The sequence below is a fragment of the Phragmites australis genome, chromosome 18, assembly GCF_958298935.1.
Source record: "Phragmites australis chromosome 18, lpPhrAust1.1, whole genome shotgun sequence".
Taxonomy (NCBI): domain Eukaryota; kingdom Viridiplantae; phylum Streptophyta; class Magnoliopsida; order Poales; family Poaceae; genus Phragmites; species Phragmites australis.
Window position 1 is genome coordinate 26270255 of NC_084938.1, and position 20710 is coordinate 26290964.

The window sequence follows — 20710 nt, forward strand, 5'->3', positions numbered from 1 at the left end:
GCTCTTCTTAATACATTTGCAGATTCTATTGGACTGCAAGTAAATTATTGTAAATCCATGATGCTCCCTATCAATGTGTCTGATGACAGATTAAGTTTGCTTGCACAGACCTTTGGATGTCAAATAGGCACTTTGCCTTTTACTTATTTGGGTTTGACTAAGCCAAAAGTTGAGGATTTTATACCACTAGTACACAGAATTGAAAGGCGCCTAGTTTCATGTTCCATTTTCTTAACCCAGGCAGGCAAGTTAGAGATGGTCAACTCTGTCCTTTCATCTCTGCCAACATACTATATGTGTATACTACAGCTGCCAGCTACTATTAGCAAGCAAATTGACAAATATAGAAAGCACTGCTTATGGAATGGATCTGACCTAAATGCTAAGAAGCCTCCTCTTGCAGCATAGAACATGGTCTGTCGACCCAAAAAAGAAGGTGGCTTGGGAGTGATTAAACTTACAGTTCAAAATAATGCTTTACTCATGAAAAACCTGCACAAATTTTTCAATAGGGCAGATCTTCCATGGGTTAATCTTTTATGGCAGAGTTATTATGTGAATGGTCATTTGCCTGGCTTCAGAAAAAGAGGTTCTTTTTGGTGGCGTGACATCATTAAGCTTATTGATACTTATAAGGGGCTGGCAGCAGTACAACTTGGCGATGGATCTTCAGTTTCCTTTTGGCATGATCTGTGGAATGGGATGATCCCAGCCTTCTCCTTTCCACATTTATTTTCTTATGCATCTAATGTTCAGATTTCAGTTCAAGCTGCTGTAAATCTTGATCATCTGCAGCAACTCTTTCAACTTTCGTTGTCAGTGCAAGCGCATGAGCAGTTCTTGCAACTTCTAGAAATAATGCAGGGTTTGATAATTGAACAAGCACCTGATACTTGGAGATAAATTTGGGGAACTAGCAGCTACTCCTCATCTAAGGCTTACAAGCAGACTATTGGCCATACTCCGATTCATCCAATATATAGTTGGTTATGGAAGTCATCATGTCAACCAAAGCATAAAGTCTTCTTTTGGCTTTTACTAAAGGATAGCTTAAACACAAGAGGGCTACTAAGAAGGAAATGTATGGATTTACAATCATATGCATGTGAAAATTGTATTCTGCAGAGAGAGGAAACTCTGCCTCATCTTTTTCTTAGATGCAACTTTGCTCGAAGATGTTGGGCTACCTTAGGTTTGCAGGTGCAAAGGAGCCTCCCTTCTCTTCAAGTCTTCAAGAGATTTAAAGATCAATTATCAGTTCCTTTTTTTATGGAAATTATAGTACTCATGTCTTGGAGCATTTGGACAGTAAGAAATGAATGGATCTTCAATGGGATTGACCCAACAGTCCAAGGTTGTTACGCTAGATTTAAGTATGTTTTCGGAATGGTTATCCATAGAGCGAAGAAGAAATATTTTCCTCAAATTGAAGTATGGATAGAGTCCTTGTAAATCTTCATTTTTTTCTTTTTTTCTTTTGATGTTCCTTAATAACGTTTGTACGTAACCAGTAGGAGAAGACCCTACTGTTCCATAAAAAAAAAGAGCTCGTGACGCATTATCACAATTAGGTAGTTGTGACAGTACCACTCGTACGATTTTGTCGAACATCAACATGTGACCACCAGCTGACTAGATGATTGATTAGATTAGTTTTGTTCTCTTCTATGTATTAATAAACCATCCTTGATCTGCACACCAATAGCATCATATATATATATATATATATATATATATATATATATATATAATCATTTAGAGGCTTACGGCCAGCTCTCCCTAGTCCCTCATACATGCCAATCCGCCATGGCTCAAGGACAAACTGAGACCAAACACAGCGGCGGCCTTGAGGAAGAAGAGAGCCTTACGTCCACGCTTCCTATGAGAGAAGGATGGAGGGAACCGTTCTTCTTGTTCCAAGGCTACTGGCTCATGCCCCAAGCCGTAAAGAGCGTCGCGCTCATGCAAGCCCAGTTCGCGCCATGTCCAGACGCCATCATCCTCGGCATATTCCCCAGCTGATGCGGTGTTACCAACACTACTCCAGGAGGGCAGGACCAAGGTGATGCAGGCAGGGGAGCTGAGGACCAAGCCAATGCTGGAGAGAACACTGATGCTGAAGAATCGAGCAAGTCTGCATCCAAACACAAGGGCTGGCAAAGGAGGCCTAATTTGAGAGTGTTTGGGCCGGAGTGGAGTAATTGAAGGATAGCCCATGTAACCTTAGGCCTGTGAGTATTGATGAGAAACCTGTTAAGACAGGAAGCTCTGGTCGGATAAGATTAAACGAGAACAGAACGAAGAACTAGAAAGGAGAATAGAGCACGGCTCGTTGCCGTGGCTCTGAACTAACCCTGATCCCCTTTGTTCTTGCTTAGATGCCTTAGCGTTCTCGTAACAATTGGTATCAGAGCTACGATCCTGGCGCATCACCACGGGACAAGGCTCCAAAGCAAGATGAAGACCGACGAACACTACTTGGAGTTGATGGCTGTGTTGAAGGATCAACATGCGGAGACTCAGCAGTCGCTCTCAGAAATGAGAACGGCAATGGCGGAGTTGAAAGTAACCAAGGGGGATTTCGAGCAGTGGAAGCCACTGGTCGAGACCAACCTGGTGGATCTGCAGAAGATCGTCACCGATCTCCGTGTGCAAGTGGAGCAGCTCCATCCGGTGCCAGGATCTGATGGAAAGAGTGCGGCCGAGACCTCGCGTGTTCGGGCATCCGAAGCTGAGGCGATGAAATCAACTGGAGCGCTGGCCACCGCTCATCTGGGGGCTTCCTCACCCGAGGCGGCGTTCGGGCCGATCGGCCACCGCTCTACACCAAATCACCGGGGGTATGGTTTTGGGGTGCACGCCACCCTGACACCACCTCCGGTCACAGGTGCATCTAACTCACACGGATACACTTCTATTCCTCTACACTTGCGTGATTCAGTTGCCCCTAGTGCTATGAGTATGAGTTCCAGTTTATTAGCTGCCATGCCTCAGCTAAATTTTCCGCAATTTGATGGCAGTAGTCCTAAAATGTGGATTAGACGTTGCGAAACCTTCTTTGATATCTATGAAATTCCACCGCATATGTGGGTTAAGCTGTCTACCATGCATTTTATTGGCTCAGCTGCATTTTGGTTACAATCCTTGGAATCGGTCATTCATCAGTGGGCTTGGACAGATTTAAGTCTTGCTGTATGTCATAGGTTCGATAGAGACCAGGGGAATCTTCTGATTCGACAATTCTTTCATATCAGTCAATCTGGGACAGTAGTGGATTACATAGAACGATTTGATGATCTTATCCACCAACTTCTAGCTCATGACCCCTCTATGAATAGAGCTGTTATTACTAATCGTTTCATAGATGGGTTAAGAGGGGACATCAAGTATGTTGTATTACTGCATAGACCCTTAGATCTCGATACTGCGAGTTCTCTTGCTCTATTGCAGGAAGAGGTTTTGCAAGAAATGCTAAGAAAAGAGACAAGGAAATCTGAAGGATTATCTTATTCAAGAACTCTGCTCAGATCCCCTATCACTGGGCCAGCTACAACTCTCAAGGGTCAAAATACCCATGCTATTACTAAAGATAGGAAGTTGAATGACATTTCAAATGTCAGAGAAGTAGGCACAGATGATAAACTGTCCAACTTAAGAGCATATCGTCGAGCAAAAGGTTTATGTTTCAAATGTGAAGAAAAATGGGGTTTAAACCACAAGTGTTCTACAGTGGTACCACTGCATGTAGTAGAGGAGTTGTGGCAGTTGTTACCTGATGACACAAGTGATAAAGATGTTGTTGCACCGTTGAACAAATCAGACTTTGAAGAAGATTTAATGGCCATTTCACTCCAAGCCGTAAATGGAACAGATGGTAATTCTACAATCAGATTACCAGGCTATCTACATCATAGTGAAGTGCTTATGCTAGTGGACTCAGGAAGCTCTCACTCTTTTATCAGGGAGCAGTTAGCAGTATCTATGACTGGCTGGACAGAAATTGGTACTCCTATGAGGGTAAGAGTGGCTAATGGCCATATCCTTATGTGCACTCATGAGTTGCAGGAACTCAATTGGGTTGTCCAAGGACACACCTTCACCAGCAATTTCAAAGTTCTTCCTCTCAGTTGCTATGATATTGTTTTGGGTATGGACTGGCTACAAGCCCACAGCCCTATGCAGGTGCACTGGCTTGAGAAGTGGATGATATTCAAACTCAATGGAAAGGATATCAAATTACAAGGACTTCAATCTCAAGCACAAATTGGAGCACCAATATCAAAGGCACAGCTCCAAGCCATACAAAGAACAGACAGTTTCATCTATATGTTACAACTCAATGCAGTTGAGCTAAATCCAGACAAGTCTGATGCTTGGCCAGCTGAGATAAAGGAATTGATAGAGAAATTTTCTGATATCTTCTTGGAACCCACTGAATTACCTCCACAAAGGCAATATGACCACACCATACCATTGATACCTGGAGCACAACCATTCCGAATTTGCCCATATAGATACAACCCTGCTCAGAAAGATGAAATTGAGAGGCAAGTCACTGAATTACTTCAACATGGTATGATTCAACTCAGCTCTAGTCCATTTGCCTCACCTGTTTTATTGGTTAAAAAGAAAACTGGTGAATGGAGGCTCTGTGTAGACTATAGAAAATTGAATGCTTTGACAGTTAAGAACAAGTACCCATTGCCAATCATAGATGAACTTATGGATGAACTATTTGGTGCTTGTTGGTTCACATCTTTGGACTTAAGGGCTGGGTTTCACCAAATTCGGATGGCTGTTGGTGAAGAAAGCAAAACAGCCTTTCAAACACATCATGGACATTTTGAGTATAAGGTCATGCCTTATGGTCTTACTGGTGCTCCAGCAACCTTTCAAGGTGTCATGAACCAAGTCTTAGCTCCTCTTCTCAGAAAATGTGTAGTGATTTTTATTGATGATATATTAATCTATAGCAAATGTTGGGAGGATCATTTGCAGCACATAAGTCAGGTGTTCACAATTTTGAAGGATCATCAATTGAAAGTGAAGCTTTCTAAGTGCCACTTTGCTCAACAACAGCTCTCCTATCTGGGCCACATAATCAGTGAGAAGGGTGTTACAACTGATCCAAGTAAGATCAGTGTGATCAAGGAATGGCCTACACCCACATGTGTTAAGGAACTCAGGAGCTTTTTAGGCATGGCTGGGTACTACAGAAAGTTTGTGAGGCACTTTGGTCACATTAGTAAACCGTTGACAAATTTGCTCAAAAAGGGAGAGTTCTTTGTTTGGACAAAGGCAACAGATGATGCTTTCAACATATTAAAGCAAGCCTTACTCTCTGCCCCTACTCTGGCTCTACCCAATTTTCAGCTACCTTTTGTCATTGAAACTGATGCATCAGACAGAGGCATTGGAGCAGTATTACAACAAAATGGACACCCTATTGCTTTTGTAAGCAAAGCTCTAGGGCCTCGAAACCAAGCACTCTCCACATATGAAAAGGAATACTTAGCAATTATCATGGCAATGGACCATTGGAGATCCTATTTGCAACAAGCTGAATTTCTGATTAAGACTGATAAAAAGAGCCTGATCCATTTAGAAGAGCAACGATTGTCTACACCTTGGCAGTACAAAGCATTGACTAAGCTGATGGGTCTTCAATTCAGGATAATCTACAAGAAGGGGACTGAAAATAGAGTGGCAGATGCACTATCTAGAGCACCTCATGCATCACTTAACACTCTAGTATCTGTAGCACAACCAGTATGGCTGGAGGAGGTAGTGGCTGGATATCAACAGGATGCTCATACACTAAAACTATTGACTGAGCTGTTGGTAAAAGGAACAATTGGACAGTTCACTCTCAAAGAAGGGTTAATCAGGTATAAGCAACGAATTTGGGTGGCCAATGATCCCTCTATGCAGGATAAGATACTGCAAGCTTTACACTATAGTGCTATTGGGGGTCATTCTGGAATAGAGGTCACCTATCAGCGAGTTAAAAGTATCTTTGCTTGGCACAAACTCAAACAATCAGTCCAGCAATTTGTCGCAAATTGCACCATTTGTCAGCAAGCTAAGCCTGAAAGAACAGCTTATCCAGGACTATTATCACCCATACCAGTCCCTCAAGGTGCATGGCAAGTTGTCACCATGGATTTCATTGAAGGACTCCCTAACTCCTCTAGATTCAATTGCATTTTGGTGGTAGTGGACAAATTTTCAAGGTACTCCCATTTTATACCCTTAGCTCATCCCTTCACTGCCTTTCAAGTTTCTATGGCCTTCATGAACAATATATTTAAATTACATGGATTGCCTAGAGCAATAATATCCGACCGAGATAGAATATTCACTAGTTCTGTGTGGCAAGAGTTGTTTAAATTAGTGGGCACTGACCTGAGAATGAGTACCTCTTACCATCCACAAACAGATGGCCTCACTGAGAGAGTGAACCAATGTTTAGAAACATATCTTCGATGCTTTGTTCATGCTTGTCCTAACAAATGGGTTCAGTGGCTTTCTTTGGTTGAGTTCTGGTTCAACACTAGCTATCACTCTGTTTTGGGAAAAACACCTTTTGAAGTTCTCTATGGCCATGAACCAAGGCACCTTGGGATAGATAGAGTTGCAGCTTGCCAAATTCCTGACTTGCATGAATGGCTCAAAGACAGGAAACTGATGCAAACATTGTTGCACCAACATTTGTTGAGAGCTCAACAACTCATGAAAATCCAGGCTGACAAGCACCGTTCTGATCGCCAATTTGAAGTTGGAGATTATGTCTACTTGAAATTGCAACCCTATGTACAATCTTCAGTTGCAGCTAGAGCACATCACAAATTATCATTCCGGTATTTTGGCCCTTACTTGATTCTCCAATGTATTGGTGCAGTGGCTTATAAATTGCAACTTCCTCCATCAGCTAACATTCATCCAGTTTTTCATGTCTCACAATTGAAGAGAGCTGTGTTACCTCCTAACCTGGTAAGCACAGAGCTGCCTTCGAGTGTCTCTCACATGCAGGTACCACAAGCTGTCCTGAAGCGCCGACTTCATCGCCATCAAAACCGAACGGTGCCACAAGTGCTGATCAAGTGGTCCACTTGGCCGGCGTCGTTGGCTACTTGGGAGGATGAAGAAGCAATTCGCCAACAATTTCCCAGAGCACCGGCTTGGGGACAAGCCGTTGCTAAAGGAGGGGAGTGTGTTACCAACACTACTCCAGGAGGGCAGGACCAAGGTGATGCAGGCAGGGGAGCTGAGGACCAAGCCAACGTTGGATAGAACACTGATGCTGAAGAATCGAGCAAGTCTGCATCCAAACACAAGGGCCGGCAAAGGAGGCCTAATCTGAGAGTGTTTGGGCCGGAGTAGAGTAATTGAAGGACAGCCCATGTAACCTTAGGCATGTGAGTATTGATAAGAAACCTGTTAAGACAGGAAGCTCTGGTCGGATAAGATTAAACGAGAACAGAACGAAGAACTAGAAAGGAGAATAGAGCATGGCTTGTTACCGTGGCTCTGAACTATCCCTGATCCCCTTTGTTCTTGCTTAGATGTCTTAGCGTTCCCGTAACATGCGGCACCGCATGGCTGAAGGCCCTCGCCTTCACGGTCGCCAACAACCGCTCCGGCCACCCGCGCTGCTCACCCACAAGGCCACAACCCTCATGGCCTCGTGCCGTTCCTCGAGATCGATGTCTGACCGAAATTCTGTCGGATTCCGATCGAATCCCTGGTCTAGAGAGTATTGGAACTTCGTCAGACTCGCGGTCGCTCTTGCACGATCGAACTAGCAGCAGAAAGAAGCTCTCTTATATTTTGTGATCGCCTGCTGCCTACATGGTTCCAGCAGACTTGGCGATCGAGTTGCAAGAGTGATGTGCAGCCGGCGCCAGTTCTGTTTTGCGAGGCCGCAATTTGCTTTAGTAGCTTCACGTCACTCTCAAGTCTCATGCCATGCATGCGCCGGTTCTTTCTGCATGGTTTCTTATTTTCTCTTGTTTGTAGTGGAGACGTAAAGGCTAATATACTGTAAGAGCCAAATTTTGAACCCGTAACGTGAATCTGTTAAACCAATAATATACGTAACCTAACGCAAATGATTTTTTAATTCTGCCTTTCATACTTCTCGGAAACGTCAAAAATTTCTTGCATGGAAACAGTGCACGTAAAATCACTAAAATTCTACAGTAGGCTCCAGAGTTTTTAAGCACGTCTGAACTGGATGAAAATCGAAATAATTGTTAGAATTTTCTTGCAAAAAAAGAAATAGTTGTTGGAATTAAATTAAATCGAAAACCAAAAGAAATTAGTATGTTCGAGGCTGAAGCCCATATGAGCACAACCCTATTTTCTCTTTCCTGGGGCCCAAGCAAGCCCACTCCGACCGAGGAATCGTGCTCGACGGCTAGAAAAGCGATTGAATTTTGAGAGGATTTTTTTTTTTGGCGGGTAATGGTCGGAGTCTTGCCTAAATTAATTAAGAAAAGGAGAACACAAGTAGTGTCGGATAACTTTGAGAGGATTTGAAGCCGAACCATATTAGAAACCTGGTCATCTACGACACATCAACGGTGGAGAGCTTATATATAGCAGGAGAGGCAAATCCGCTTCCCTCGTTAAGCCCTTGTTGTGTCTCGTCTTCGTCCTCCGGCCGCGACAGCAAGACATGCCTTCGTCCTCCGGCCGCGACGGCAATGCCGGCTTTCCTCTTCCTCCACCAACACAGCCACATGGGACGCGAGAATGGGCAGCGCTGCCGTGCGACGTCATATGGGACATCTTCTGCCGGCTCCGACACGTCGACATCCTCCGCGGCGCGGGGCTCGCGTGCGCGTCGTGGCGTCGCGTCGCGGTCGACGAGCCCACGCTATGGCGGAGCATCGACCTCGCCTTTGACGAGGACGACCGCATCGACGATCAAGCGTTAGTGGTACGGCTGGCAATGGGATGCGCCGCCGTGGACCGCAGCGCCGGCAGGTGCGAGTCTTTCCGCGGCCCCGCCAATCGCCACCTTCTGGCCTACCTCGCCGCCAGGTACATTTGCTCTGATACGATCCCAACTCTCTCCTTTTCTTTTTACAGAGCGTATTAAAATTTTAAAAGGTTAAACTTTATAAATTTTAACTAACAATTAATCAAATTATATATGTGTTTAATATATATAAGTTATATTAATAGATTGATGATATTAATTTTGAAACGATTATTAATATATGGTAAGAAAAATTAATGGTAAAAACATATTTTGAAGATCTTTTCAAATTCTAATACCCCTATAAAAAAAAGGAGTACATGCATAATCATAAACTCGTGGACATCGCATGCAGCGCACCGTCGCTGAGGAGGCTCCACGTGACGGCGGCCTGGTGCGTGCCCGAGGCGTTCGTCGACAGGGTGATCACGAAGCTCCCGATGCTGGAGCGCCTCGCGCTGTCGGCCGGGCTCATCTCGTTGTCCACGATGCGCGCGCTCCTCAAACACTGCCCCTGCCTCGAGCTGCTCGACGCCGGCGACTGCTGGTTCGACCGAGCCATGGGGTACAAGCTGTGGCGGAGGTGCTGTAGGAAGATTAAGGTTCTCAGTCTGCCAAGGATGGTCTGCAACTATTGCTTCTGCAGGATATGCTATACTGAGAATCACAGAGGAAGAAGATAGGACGTGCCAGAACAGGTACAATGGGATATTTACAGGTTGTGCTTATGAAAAGAAAATCGGGTTTTTTTCATGACAATAGCACATGTGTTTAGACAGAAGGTAAGATGCTTATTTAAGCACCGTTATTTATATTAGTATTAATATAGTTATCTATATTTAAATATATATAGTCTTTGTTTGCATTAAAAAAATACAATTTTTATATAAGTGTCTTTTTTTTCTTAAATATCTGACCATAAACTTTCATACCCTCACAGGTGCGATAGCGTGCATGCATGATTCGTGCAACCTACGTGCGCCTTTAGTTTTGAAAGCATGGAGAAATTATGGAGTAAGAAAGTTACTTAGACTACTCTCAATGCTAAAGCTCTAGCACGGTTTCTATGTTATCATTGACATAACATTAAACACTTATCACCCAATGTATTATTCTACAGCTAGCCTATCTAATAAATACCCCTCCATCACAGTCTGCCTATGATATCGTGCTAGAGTTGTATCTTCTACAAAATATTGGCATCTCCTCTCTTTTTTTAATTGCTCGACACATCAGTCAGAAATCCTACATAACACCTCATTTATGTACATGATACCCTGCACTTATCAACCATCTCAATCTGTTTGAAAATCCCTGACAAATCTTCTGCACGGTAGTTTGTGTTGCTTTTTCTTTAGATTATTTATTGTTCACGGCTAAAAACCCCAGTTCCCCCCTTATGCTAACATGAACACAATACTATAACGGTGCCGATTTAATTTAAAATCTGTCTATAATTTGAGTACAACACACTATTAGATGAGACATAAAAGATGTCCAAAGTTTGGAAAGAACACAATACTAGATGAGACACATCACTATACCATATGGAAAACCGATACCTTCATTTGGGAAAAATGGGGCCGCCGCTGCTGCAGTCATCATCCCAAGAATTAATACAACTCATTAGCTTTACAAATCCAACTATCAAAAAAGGGAATAAGAAAATAGAAAAAAGAGGTACAAAACACTAAAAGGGAAGAAGAACTGAAAAATCAAATGGTGGTGAGGTACTGAGGTTAAGCACCACGTCTTCCCCGATGCATGAAAGGAATGTTGGTACTGGGCCTGTCCATGCACGCTCCACGCCTCATGCTCAACGGCTGCCGTCATTATCGGGAAGAAAATAAATTATCACATGTCACATTATGAATTAGATCTATGCTCAATTACATAAAACCAGGTCTAGGACGCTGTGTGACCTATTTGGCGCGTCGCCATCAGAGCAGAGCAGGAAAGCGGCATCGTCGGGGTGATTCAGAAACGATCCTCCATCCATGCGTTTGGTTGAAGGAATGGATTGAATGAGAAGGGACCGATTCATACACTTTTGTACCAAAAAGCTGCATCCCTCCGTTGGAAAAAATCATCCGAGCGAACGACGCGGTACGTGCAGTGGGAGAACCAATGCCCGCCTACGCGATGACCCTAACGACGGTGGCAACTAGCAAGCGGACCTTCGCATCAGACCTGACGATCGTTTTGGTGCTTCATCTTCATGTAGTTGACATGAGCAGGGTAGTCAAATCGCGCGCATGCATTCTTCATAATCCTTTGGCACGGTGCAGTCCACTCCAATCGATATCGACCCCTTGCATTCTTCAAGGTAGGGCAGTCTCCTGCGATCATGTCTTTCTTTGTCCTTCATCTTCTCGGTGCGACTCCTGTTCTGCCCTGACCCAAAGCTTTGCAAAACAGGCAGCACTTTGTCCGTCTATGGCTAAAAAAACTTGTCTTTTGGTTTACGTTTTCAAGCCGGTTCCAGCGAGGTAATGGCTAGCTAGCTAATTTGTGCCAGGTCTCAACCTTAACCGCCGCTGCTTTGTTTGTGCCGGGTCAACCAGGCCACCCTCTTTCCTGTGAAATTGAAGAAATTTGGTACGGAAGGACTTGTTTGCAACAATAAAACCTATAACTAGGGATGAAAATAGATGAGAACGGTCAGAAAAACCTCCTAACTGTTTACATTTTTTTATTTTTCTCTCGAATACGGAATAGAAAACGGGAAAGTCGAAAACGGGTACGAACTCGGGAATATCGGGATATTGAAAACAAACCAATTCGAACAGAAACACGCCGGTATCGGTCGGGAACCGATAATTCAAACTAGAAACACCAACCCATAAAACCATGACTTAAAGCATCGACATGACACATAATTAATTCATACCAATAAAAGTAATTCAAACCATTTACATATAGACCTTATAATAGTACAAGTCTCAACTGAAAAATAATCATCATGTCGTAACTCGATTACTTGACACAACACACAGTCACAAAAAAGACTAGGGTTAGAGGCGGCCTAGGAGGTTAGACGACATCAGCAAGTCAGCAGTCGACTGAGACTGGGCCACTGGGGTCTAGGTGATATTTGGGCTGACTGACTGGGTTTGGCATGTGGGCTACATTGTGATTTGTGAAGTTTGATCTTAATTAGAAAAACAGGAATCCCGACGAGAAATTTTTGATTAAAAACAGGATACTGACAATACGATCGGGAAAACAACAAAATTGTTTTCGTCCCATTTCCACATAAGTCCCGAAAATCTGAAAATAGTCAGAAAAAATATAAAAAATGAATCAGAATGGGGCAGGATTTATCCCGTCCGTTTCCATCCCTGCCTATAACTAGTGCACACACCTGCCAATGTAGCGGGCTAACAATGCCACGCCAACTTCATTTGCCATTTGGATCGTTCCACGTCAGAATTGCACCCACGATTTAAGATATACAACATACTTACATGGTTGTACCCCTAATTCCTCCGGCAGCTCGCGGACCACCCCCGTGCGTCTGCGGACCAATGTTGGGTTTCTTGACGCCCAGGACCACTCGTCGCAACCAGTTCGTGCTCCTCGAGTACGTGGTCGACCAGGAGCACGACCAGCGACCACGCGATCGACCAGTCCACGCTTGACTACGCAAGCGACCAGCACGTGCACGACCACGTGAGTACGTGCTCGATCACCCTTGTAAGACCCGCGTTGCCGGGATCTCCTGTGCCTCCTGTATCAGTCCCTGGATTACGTAGCTGATACGCACAGTACAACAGTTGTAGTATCACAGTCGAACTTCGTACAATACATTAACGTACAGTGTACTTTAAGTTACAACCCATATTGTCTTTTACAAACATGGCCTAGCGGCCTTCATGAAAAGCACAGCGGAAAAAGGATCCAAGCCACAAGCAGCGAGGGTGCGAACACGACACTTAGACTACTCTTCGTCTCCGGCTTCGCCCCCGGCAAAGTCGGCATTATCTTCTTCATCTGAATGACAACAAGAGTGAGTACAAAAGGTACTCAGCAAGCCCTATACTACTTTCAAGGGTTTGATAGATGCATAATGAAGTATTTCAAGGATAAGGCTTTACGGAATAGTTTTAGCGTAAAGCAATTTATGCAGGTATTCAGTTGTATCATCAATGATTAACTTTAAAACCGTTTTAATAGTTCAAAACAAGTAACAAGTTTTATCTAGGAGTTTTCGGTCCTGGGAGGGGCTATACCTCACTCCGCAGTCCCTTTTATCACAACTGGTGTACCTCTAGTACCACACAGCTTCTAGCGGATCGAGCCAGGAACATTAACATACGGACATCTAGTCCACACACTCACTCATCAAGACACACGCACCCTGAGTCTAGTCAACGCGATTGCTGCTTTCGCATGTCCATAACCGTGGACACGGCTATTCGAATAGTTTTACACTCTGCAGAGGTTGTACAACTTTACCCATGCGATATGCTCAGCCTCCCACGGTTGCATGCAGGGGAGCGAATCATACCGAGACTCTCCATAACACTTTTCCTGCCGGGCTTTTCCATGAGACACGCCCAAGTACCAGAGCTGCATGCTTCCGAAGGCCAGCATCCCTTTTTAAGCCTTGGCCGGTACTAGAAACCTCCAAGCATGCGGGACAGGATAGTACTTGTCTGCTCGTTGCTCTCAGCCTCCTGGTATGATGTCCGACCCAGTCCAGTGAAAGGAAAGTCAAGTCCTGCCCATACAGGACGCATGGTTGTACGTAGTGGCTAGGCTAGACGGGCCGCAATGACTCGGTCCTTAAGCGGCCGGGGTGGGCATCTCCCAGCACGAGTATTCCCACAATACCACATGCCCCCAAGAGCATCCCTTCCCACAGAGGACTACTCTACCTGCCCCCGCCAAAACAGTTTTCACTAATTTTTACACACCACCCACCATATCCCACACACCGACAAGGATCTCACATCCATCACGAAATTCATATCCATCAAGGATTCATGGTATATGACTTGTCATTGGATAATGATAATTTATCATCCCCGAGGAGATGCAATTTTAAAAGCAACGCCTATGAGGAGACGTATTCAATTCTAAGCATGCTAGATATCAAGACGTCTTCCATCGTTAATATAAATAACAATAGGTAATCCTAGGGTGATATGTATTCTGGGTGAAGTTAGTTATGGCATGGCAAGTGTTGATAGGATTAACTACTGCAAACAATTGTAAAAGCGTAATACATAGCACATGCAGTAGTATTCTCAGTTTTAGTTGAGCATGCAGATTATCGGAAAACATAGGTTCAATATGATCAAGGAAAATAGGACTTGCCTTCTCCGGAGTTCTCCTCTTGATTTTGGTCAAAGTCAGGATCCTCCTCAGCCCGAATAATCCCAGCACAGATCTCGCAAAACAAATGTCCTTGTTCCTGCTCTTGCTCCTCTGTAATTCACAATTACGATCAATACGGCTAAACTAAAGAAGAATCGATTAACACCAATTGAAAGCCAAACAAGCCCTAACAGACAACACAAGTTGGCCAATGAGCAGATCTTGATTTTTAAGGAATTTCGGCGAAAGAAACGCCGAAATCGGAGCCAGAACGGAGAAGTTACGGCTCCTGGAAGATTTAACTCAGGAAAATATGAAAAAGACACTATTCATAGGTGGGGCCCACTGAACAGTGAAAGGGCCCATATGAACAGGGACCAGGTGGGGCCCACTTGGGCTCCATCCGGGCCTGGATGGGCCGGGCCTGGGCCGGGCCGGGCTCATATCTACAGTAATGGGCCCGCACAGTGTGGCCTACAGAGTCATCGGGCCGGCGGTCTATGGCCTCTAGAACCTGGGCCGGCCCAGGGGGCACGGCCCATTTGCGGTACAGGCCGGCCTGGCCGACTGGTCGGCCGGTGGGCCAAGTGGGGGTGCGTGGCAGGGCAGCCCACAGCGCACGCGCGCAGCGTGCGGCGGAGGGGAGGGGATTTGGCGTCGGCGGCGAGGGCTACGACGGCGTGGCACGGAGAAGCTCGCCGGAGACGAAGCTCCGCTTGGGTTTCGCCGCGAGAGCTAGACGCCGGAGCACTACACGGCACGACAAACTCGACTGACAGCACGGCGACGACGGTGAGCGGCGGCGGCGGTGTCAGATCAGTGCCGGAGGGGGAAGCGGCAGCGCGGCAAAATTTGGCAGCACCTCCCCTGCATGGGGGAGGCGTTCTTCCTGCAAGAAAACGGGGCTCTAGGTCCCGAAGACCTTGGCACGATGGCCGGAGAACACACATACGACGCAGGCACGCGCCGGCGGCGACCAGACGCTGCGGTGGGAGAAAAATGCTCGGCGGCGCGTGACTAATAGCTTCTAAAGGGCTCGGAAACTCCCACTAACTAGCCTAGGGGGATCCTAGGGGGCAAGGGGCTCACCGGAACGGCAGGGACGAGACGACGGCCGGCGGCGAGTTGCGAAGAGCGGTGGCAACGCTTGCGGGCTCCTCTTCGCGGACGGCTTGCGTCGGTTTCTGACGAACGGGAGGCGGCACGGGAACGGCGTCCGACCTCTGATACTCCTTGACAGCCCGTCGACGGTGTCGACTAATCGGTGAATGACGGTGGCGTAGATTGAGACGGAGGCGGCGGTGTGGATGAGGTACGGTGGGGGGCGAAAAAGGGGGGAAAAAAGGGGAGCCAGAGGCTCATATTTATAGCCGGAGGGGAGCGGGGCAGCGGCAATGGTGTGAGCACGCGGCGCATTGTGCTGGCCCGGTGAGTACGGCGGCGAGCGGCGTGGAGGGCAGCGAGGCACGCGGTGTGGCAGCTTCGCGCTACTTCGGTATGGGCGCGGGCGCAGAAGTCTCCGCGGCAGGGCATGGGCGAGTGGCGCTGTGAGAGGGAGGGGGAGAGAGAAGAGAGAGCGGTAGCTCAGGGAAGTGAAGGACGGCGGTGAGCGGCGTCCTCACTGGTGGCGGGAGAAAGGAGAGAGGAGAGAGGAGAGAGGAGGCACTTGGTCGGGCGGCTGGATGACGCGCGTCGCGGCGAACGGCTGAGAGGAAAGCGTACACGGGCGCGGACGCCTTCATGCGCAGGCGTGCCAGCGGCCGAGACGCGCGGCGGGCTGGGCCGAAAGACGGCCCAGGCATGGGGATAGGAAGGGCGGGGCGGCCGAATGGGCTGGGAGACGGTATGGGCCGCGCCAAGGAAAAGAAGAGAGGCCGATGTGGGCTAAGGGAGAAGAAAGGAAAAGAAACCGGCCCATGGGGAAAATTAGAGAAGTAAAGAGAGAAGAGAAAAAGAAAGAGAGAAACAAACATGAAGTTTGAAAGAATTCAATTTGGCAATTTTTGAATTTGGAATCCTGACTTTGGATTAAGATCAACTTCAATTAAATTGAAGTTGATCCATTTTGGATATCTGGTTTAAAGGGGATTTGAATCTGAAATTGATTTTTTTGAGCTGACCAGAATCTAAGAGTAGGTTTGAGTTGAGAGACATTCACATCAAACCTCCACACAAAGAATCATAAAATCCAATAATGCATGACAGTCAACCTAATGCAGTGATCTTGCTAGAATTTGCACTGGTAAACTTTGGAACAACTAGTCAACTCCATACCTCCAACATGTGTGAAGGTGTATGTACTGGCATACATACACATCCCTGTACATGTACTAGCTTACTTAGTTATCCTCAAAAAGTTTTAATTTGGAGCTAATTCTGTAATTATACAATATGCTAAACACAGGGTGTTACAACCCTGCTCGACCAGGTGAGCGCCTGATCACACGAACAATCCGACGAGAAGCAAGACGGACAATCCGTCAATCTGAACTCGATGAGAGAACACAAGAACACACAAATTTCTAAGACCGCGATAGCTTAGCCTTTTCTTTTCTTCTATTTCTTCCGAAGTCTAGATTCGAGATCCGAGCTTGCTAAGTACTTAACTGAGTACTTCAAGCTTTCCTCGACCCGATTGTAGATTCGAGCTCTCCGAGTACCTAATCAGGTACTTTGAGCTTTTCACGATTCGATGCCCCGAGAAGATCTGAGCTCTCCGAATACCTAACCAAGTACTTTGAGATTTTCTCCTTGATGCATCTAAACTCCTATTACATGCCCTTGCTTATATAGACCCTGAGTACTCAACCCGCCAGACATACAAGCTAACCGACTTGTATCTGGACTCTGTGCTCCTGCACGTGTACTTTGCCATAAAAGCATACAGACTCCGACTCGAACTCTACCACCTGGACACATGCAAGCATACGACTCGGACTTGATCGGCCGCCGTGTATTCCGCGGACTCGTAGACCTTCTATACGAGTACGTATATGACAACTGACCAACTAACACTATCCTAGCTTTCTACGTGCATGCATCTGACTTGCCTATACTAAATACTTAACTTACCTAAAGACATCAAGTCGGAGATGATGGCTTGTACGTCTGGCCGGTCATGTACTCAGGGCCTATATAAGCAAGGGCATGTAATAGGAGTTTAAAGGCATCGGGGAGAGAAGCTCCAAGAACTTGGTTAGGTACTCGGAGAGCTCGGATCTCCTCGGGGCGTCGAATCGTGGAAAGCTCAAAGTACTTGGTTAGGTACTCGGAGAGCTCGGATCTACGATCGGGTCGAGGAAAGCTCGAAGTACTCGGTTAAGTACTTAGCGAGCTCGGATCTCGAATATAGACTTCGGAAGAAATAGAAGAAAAGAAAAGGCTAAGCTGTCGCGTCCTCGGAAATTTATGTCTTCTTGTGTTCTCTCGTCATGTTCTAGTGAATCGTCGAGTTTCGGTTGACGGATCATCCGTCTTGCTTCTTGTCGGGTTGTTCGTGTGGTCGTGGCGCTCACTTGGTCGAACAGGGTGGTCGTGCACGTGCTGGTCGCTCGCCTGGTCGTGCGTCTGCTCGCTCGCGTGAGCTGGTCACGTAAGCTGGTCTCGTGATTTGCTCGTGGGAACTAGTCGTGGTCGTGTGGTCCTGGTGGTCGGGGAAACCCAACAATTTGTTGGAAATTAATCTTGTTTTGGTATTTTTAGGTAAGTTAAGTATTTAGTATAGACAAGTCAGATGCATGCACATAGAAAGCTAGAATAGTTTTGGTTGGTCAGTTGTTGTATACGTACTCGCATAGAAGGTATATGAGTTCGCGGAATACACGGCGGTCGATCAAGTCCGAGTCGTATGCTTGCATGTGTCCAGGTCGTAGAGTTCGAGTTGGAGTTTGTATGCTTATATGGTAAAGTACACGTGCAGGTGCACGGAGTCCAGATACAAGTCGGTTAGCTTGTATGTCTGGCGGGTTGAGTACTCATGACCTATATAAGCAAGGGCATGTAATAGGAGTTTAGATGCATCCGGGAGAAAAGCTCAAAGTACTTGGTTAGGTACTCGGAGAGCTCGGATCTCCTCAGGGTGTCGAATCGTGGAAAGCTCAAAGTACTTGATTAGGTACTTGGAGAGCTCGGATCTACAATCGGGTCGAGGAAAGCCTGAAGTACTCGGTTAAGTACTTAGCAAGCTCGGATCTTGAATCTAGACTTTGAAAGAAATAGAAGAAAAGGCTAAGCTGTCGCGGCCTCAAAAATGTTGTGTGTTCTTGTGTTCTCTCATCGAGTTCAGATTGACGAATCGTCCATCTTGCTTCTCGCCGGGTTGTTCATGTGATCGGATGCTTACTTGGTCGGACAAGGTGGTCGTGCCTTCGCTGCCTCGCTAAGACCTCGGTCTACCCCAGCCCACCGTTGCCTCCCCGCGCTGGCTCGTCTCAATCTCTCGCGGTTGTGTACTTGTGTCTTGTGGATGGCTGGTTAGTTTTTTGTCACAGCTCGCAAAGCCGCTTTAAAAAGCAAAAGCGGCTTCGAAGGCACTCGCAGTCATTTCCTTCCGTGGTGTCCAAGAAGCTAAACTTTCACCACTGTAAAAACTGAAAAAAGAACTACCGATGCTGTCACAGGATTCTACCGCTAATAGAAGCACACATTTTTCGTTACTATCAAGAGGTAAAAACACATACCACCCCAAAGTTTGTTTGATACCAAAGTTTTATTATTATTTTTTAAACAAAACATGCAAAGGAGCTACCTATTTATACTAAAAAGTAGAAGTAAAGTTCAGCCAAAATACAAGTGGCAACAAGTCCTGCAAAAAAAAACTATACTCTCGGGTTTAATCGTCACCCACCGATAAGATCCCCTGCTCTGGTCACATTGTTTACCATGATGATGGACAATTGCGTGGATATCCCTTTGTGTCAACATAAGCCCCGCGATGCACTCCTCGTCTAGCAAGAATCTAAATGTTGATAATGTTTTATTCCACGGAAGCATGGTGCCTCCTCACATCAGACCTATTAATTACACTATTTTGACAATGACCCTCCGAGTAGTCTACCATTGCTCCTTGCTTGCTTGTCAATTGATACCACCATGATACAAACATCAAACTCTTTGGATGCCTCTGGTTGGCTAGGCCGCAAATGGAGCAACCCCGAAGCCACCACTTCTTGTAGGCTGATGACACCTTCTCCAACTAGCTCAATTAGAGATGTTATTCATCTGGAGTACAAAACTAAGTCAGGGCACAATCCAAACAAGATAGGTCATATTGAGATACCACAACCAATTGGTTGGTTGCTGAGTACTTGGTGCTCCTAAACCTAGGGTTTGCTGCGTGACTCGAGGGCGGTGCTAGGTCTAGGGTTTTCCTTAGACAACCGGACTAGTTCTCCCTCATTTTTCCACAGATGTTTGTAATAAAGTAATTTTATCGATGTTCAAATCGCTTATAGGCCTAGATGTTTGTAATAAAGTAGCCCACAAACATGCTCATCTAGGCTCGATGATGGAACCGAATCCCTTGATGTTGTGGCACGAGTCGGCTCCTATTGATGTGATGTCGCTGGTCACCAACGATTTTGCTGGCCCATTGGTTTAATGGAATACAAAGCAATTCCATCAAAAAAAATTGGCTGGTTGCTAATAATCAACAAACATACAGGACTTCATCGTTTTCCTTTTTAGAAAAGCAGCACTTCATCATGAAGCAACGGCCGTGTTTAGATACCATACCACTGTGAAATCACGAAAAAGAGAGAGAACTATTTCATGCATCTACACACAACCTGCGAGATGGTAAAAAACCACAATGCCAACGCATGCCAGCAGTAAAAAAGACACGCGTACATCATATCAAGCACCACCAAAATCAATGGCACGACATTTACCGTTGAATTAAGAAGATAAGTTAGCAAGGACTGAAATAACTTTGGCAGGTAGTAATAAGTACATTTATAGACTACACTTTTGACTGCAGTAGATAAAGTTGCAAAGACACACATACACTGTTCTAAAGTAAAGCAGAACGAATTGGAGGATTTTATCTTTTTGTGTGACTGTTACTGTTTGAATGCGTGTCCTTGGCCTCTTAGATGTGTGGCTCTTTTGCCATATCCAGGGTTGTTATAGCTATGGATTGTTTGCACTTCTAAAAATACATACTAGTTTATATATATATATATATATTTATATATTTATATATATATATATATTTATATATATATATATATATATATATGATAGAGCACATACTTCTACTATAATATACTTAAATAAATGAATTGAATATACTTCTTTATCACTATGAGTATACTCATATACTCATTATAAGATGTGTGTGTTCTTAGATGTGTCATGCCATGGCGGCCGGCAAGTCGAAGGCAAATCAGAGACAGAGAGCAT

The 20710-nt window shown here is 45.5% G+C and overlaps 2 protein-coding genes across 2 annotated transcripts; both read left to right on the forward strand.

The window, feature by feature from the left end:
* Positions 1-1806: 1806 nt before the first annotated feature.
* LOC133898652 (uncharacterized) lies at positions 1807-6749 on the forward strand. The gene is made up of 5 exons (XM_062339333.1): positions 1807-2005; positions 2048-2132; positions 2379-5841; positions 5987-6139; positions 6681-6749. Exons 1-5 carry the CDS (start codon positions 1807-1809, stop codon positions 6747-6749), a joined length of 3969 nt encoding a protein of 1322 aa, XP_062195317.1.
* A 1931-nt stretch (positions 6750-8680) lies between these two features.
* Positions 8681-9669, forward strand: LOC133898653 (putative F-box/LRR-repeat protein 23). The gene is made up of 2 exons (XM_062339334.1): positions 8681-9048; positions 9342-9669. Exons 1-2 carry the CDS (start codon positions 8681-8683, stop codon positions 9667-9669), a joined length of 696 nt encoding a protein of 231 aa, XP_062195318.1.
* Positions 9670-20710: the final 11041 nt, after the last annotated feature.

Coding starts and splice junctions, on each gene's coding strand:
- LOC133898653 (XM_062339334.1), top strand. CDS start 8,681: ATGCCTTCGTCCTCCGGCCGCGACGGCAATGCCGGCTTTCCTCTTCCT. Junction 9,049..9,341: donor CTGGCCTACCTCGCCGCCAG/GTACATTTGCTC, acceptor CATCGCATGCAG/CGCACCGTCGCTGAGGAGGC.
- LOC133898652 (XM_062339333.1), top strand. CDS start 1,807: ATGGCTCAAGGACAAACTGAGACCAAACACAGCGGCGGCCTTGAGGAA. Junction 5,842..5,986: donor AACTATTGACTGAGCTGTTG/GTAAAAGGAACA, acceptor ATTCTGGAATAG/AGGTCACCTATCAGCGAGTT. Junction 6,140..6,680: donor ACCCATACCAGTCCCTCAAG/GTGCATGGCAAG, acceptor GCTCAAAGACAG/GAAACTGATGCAAACATTGT.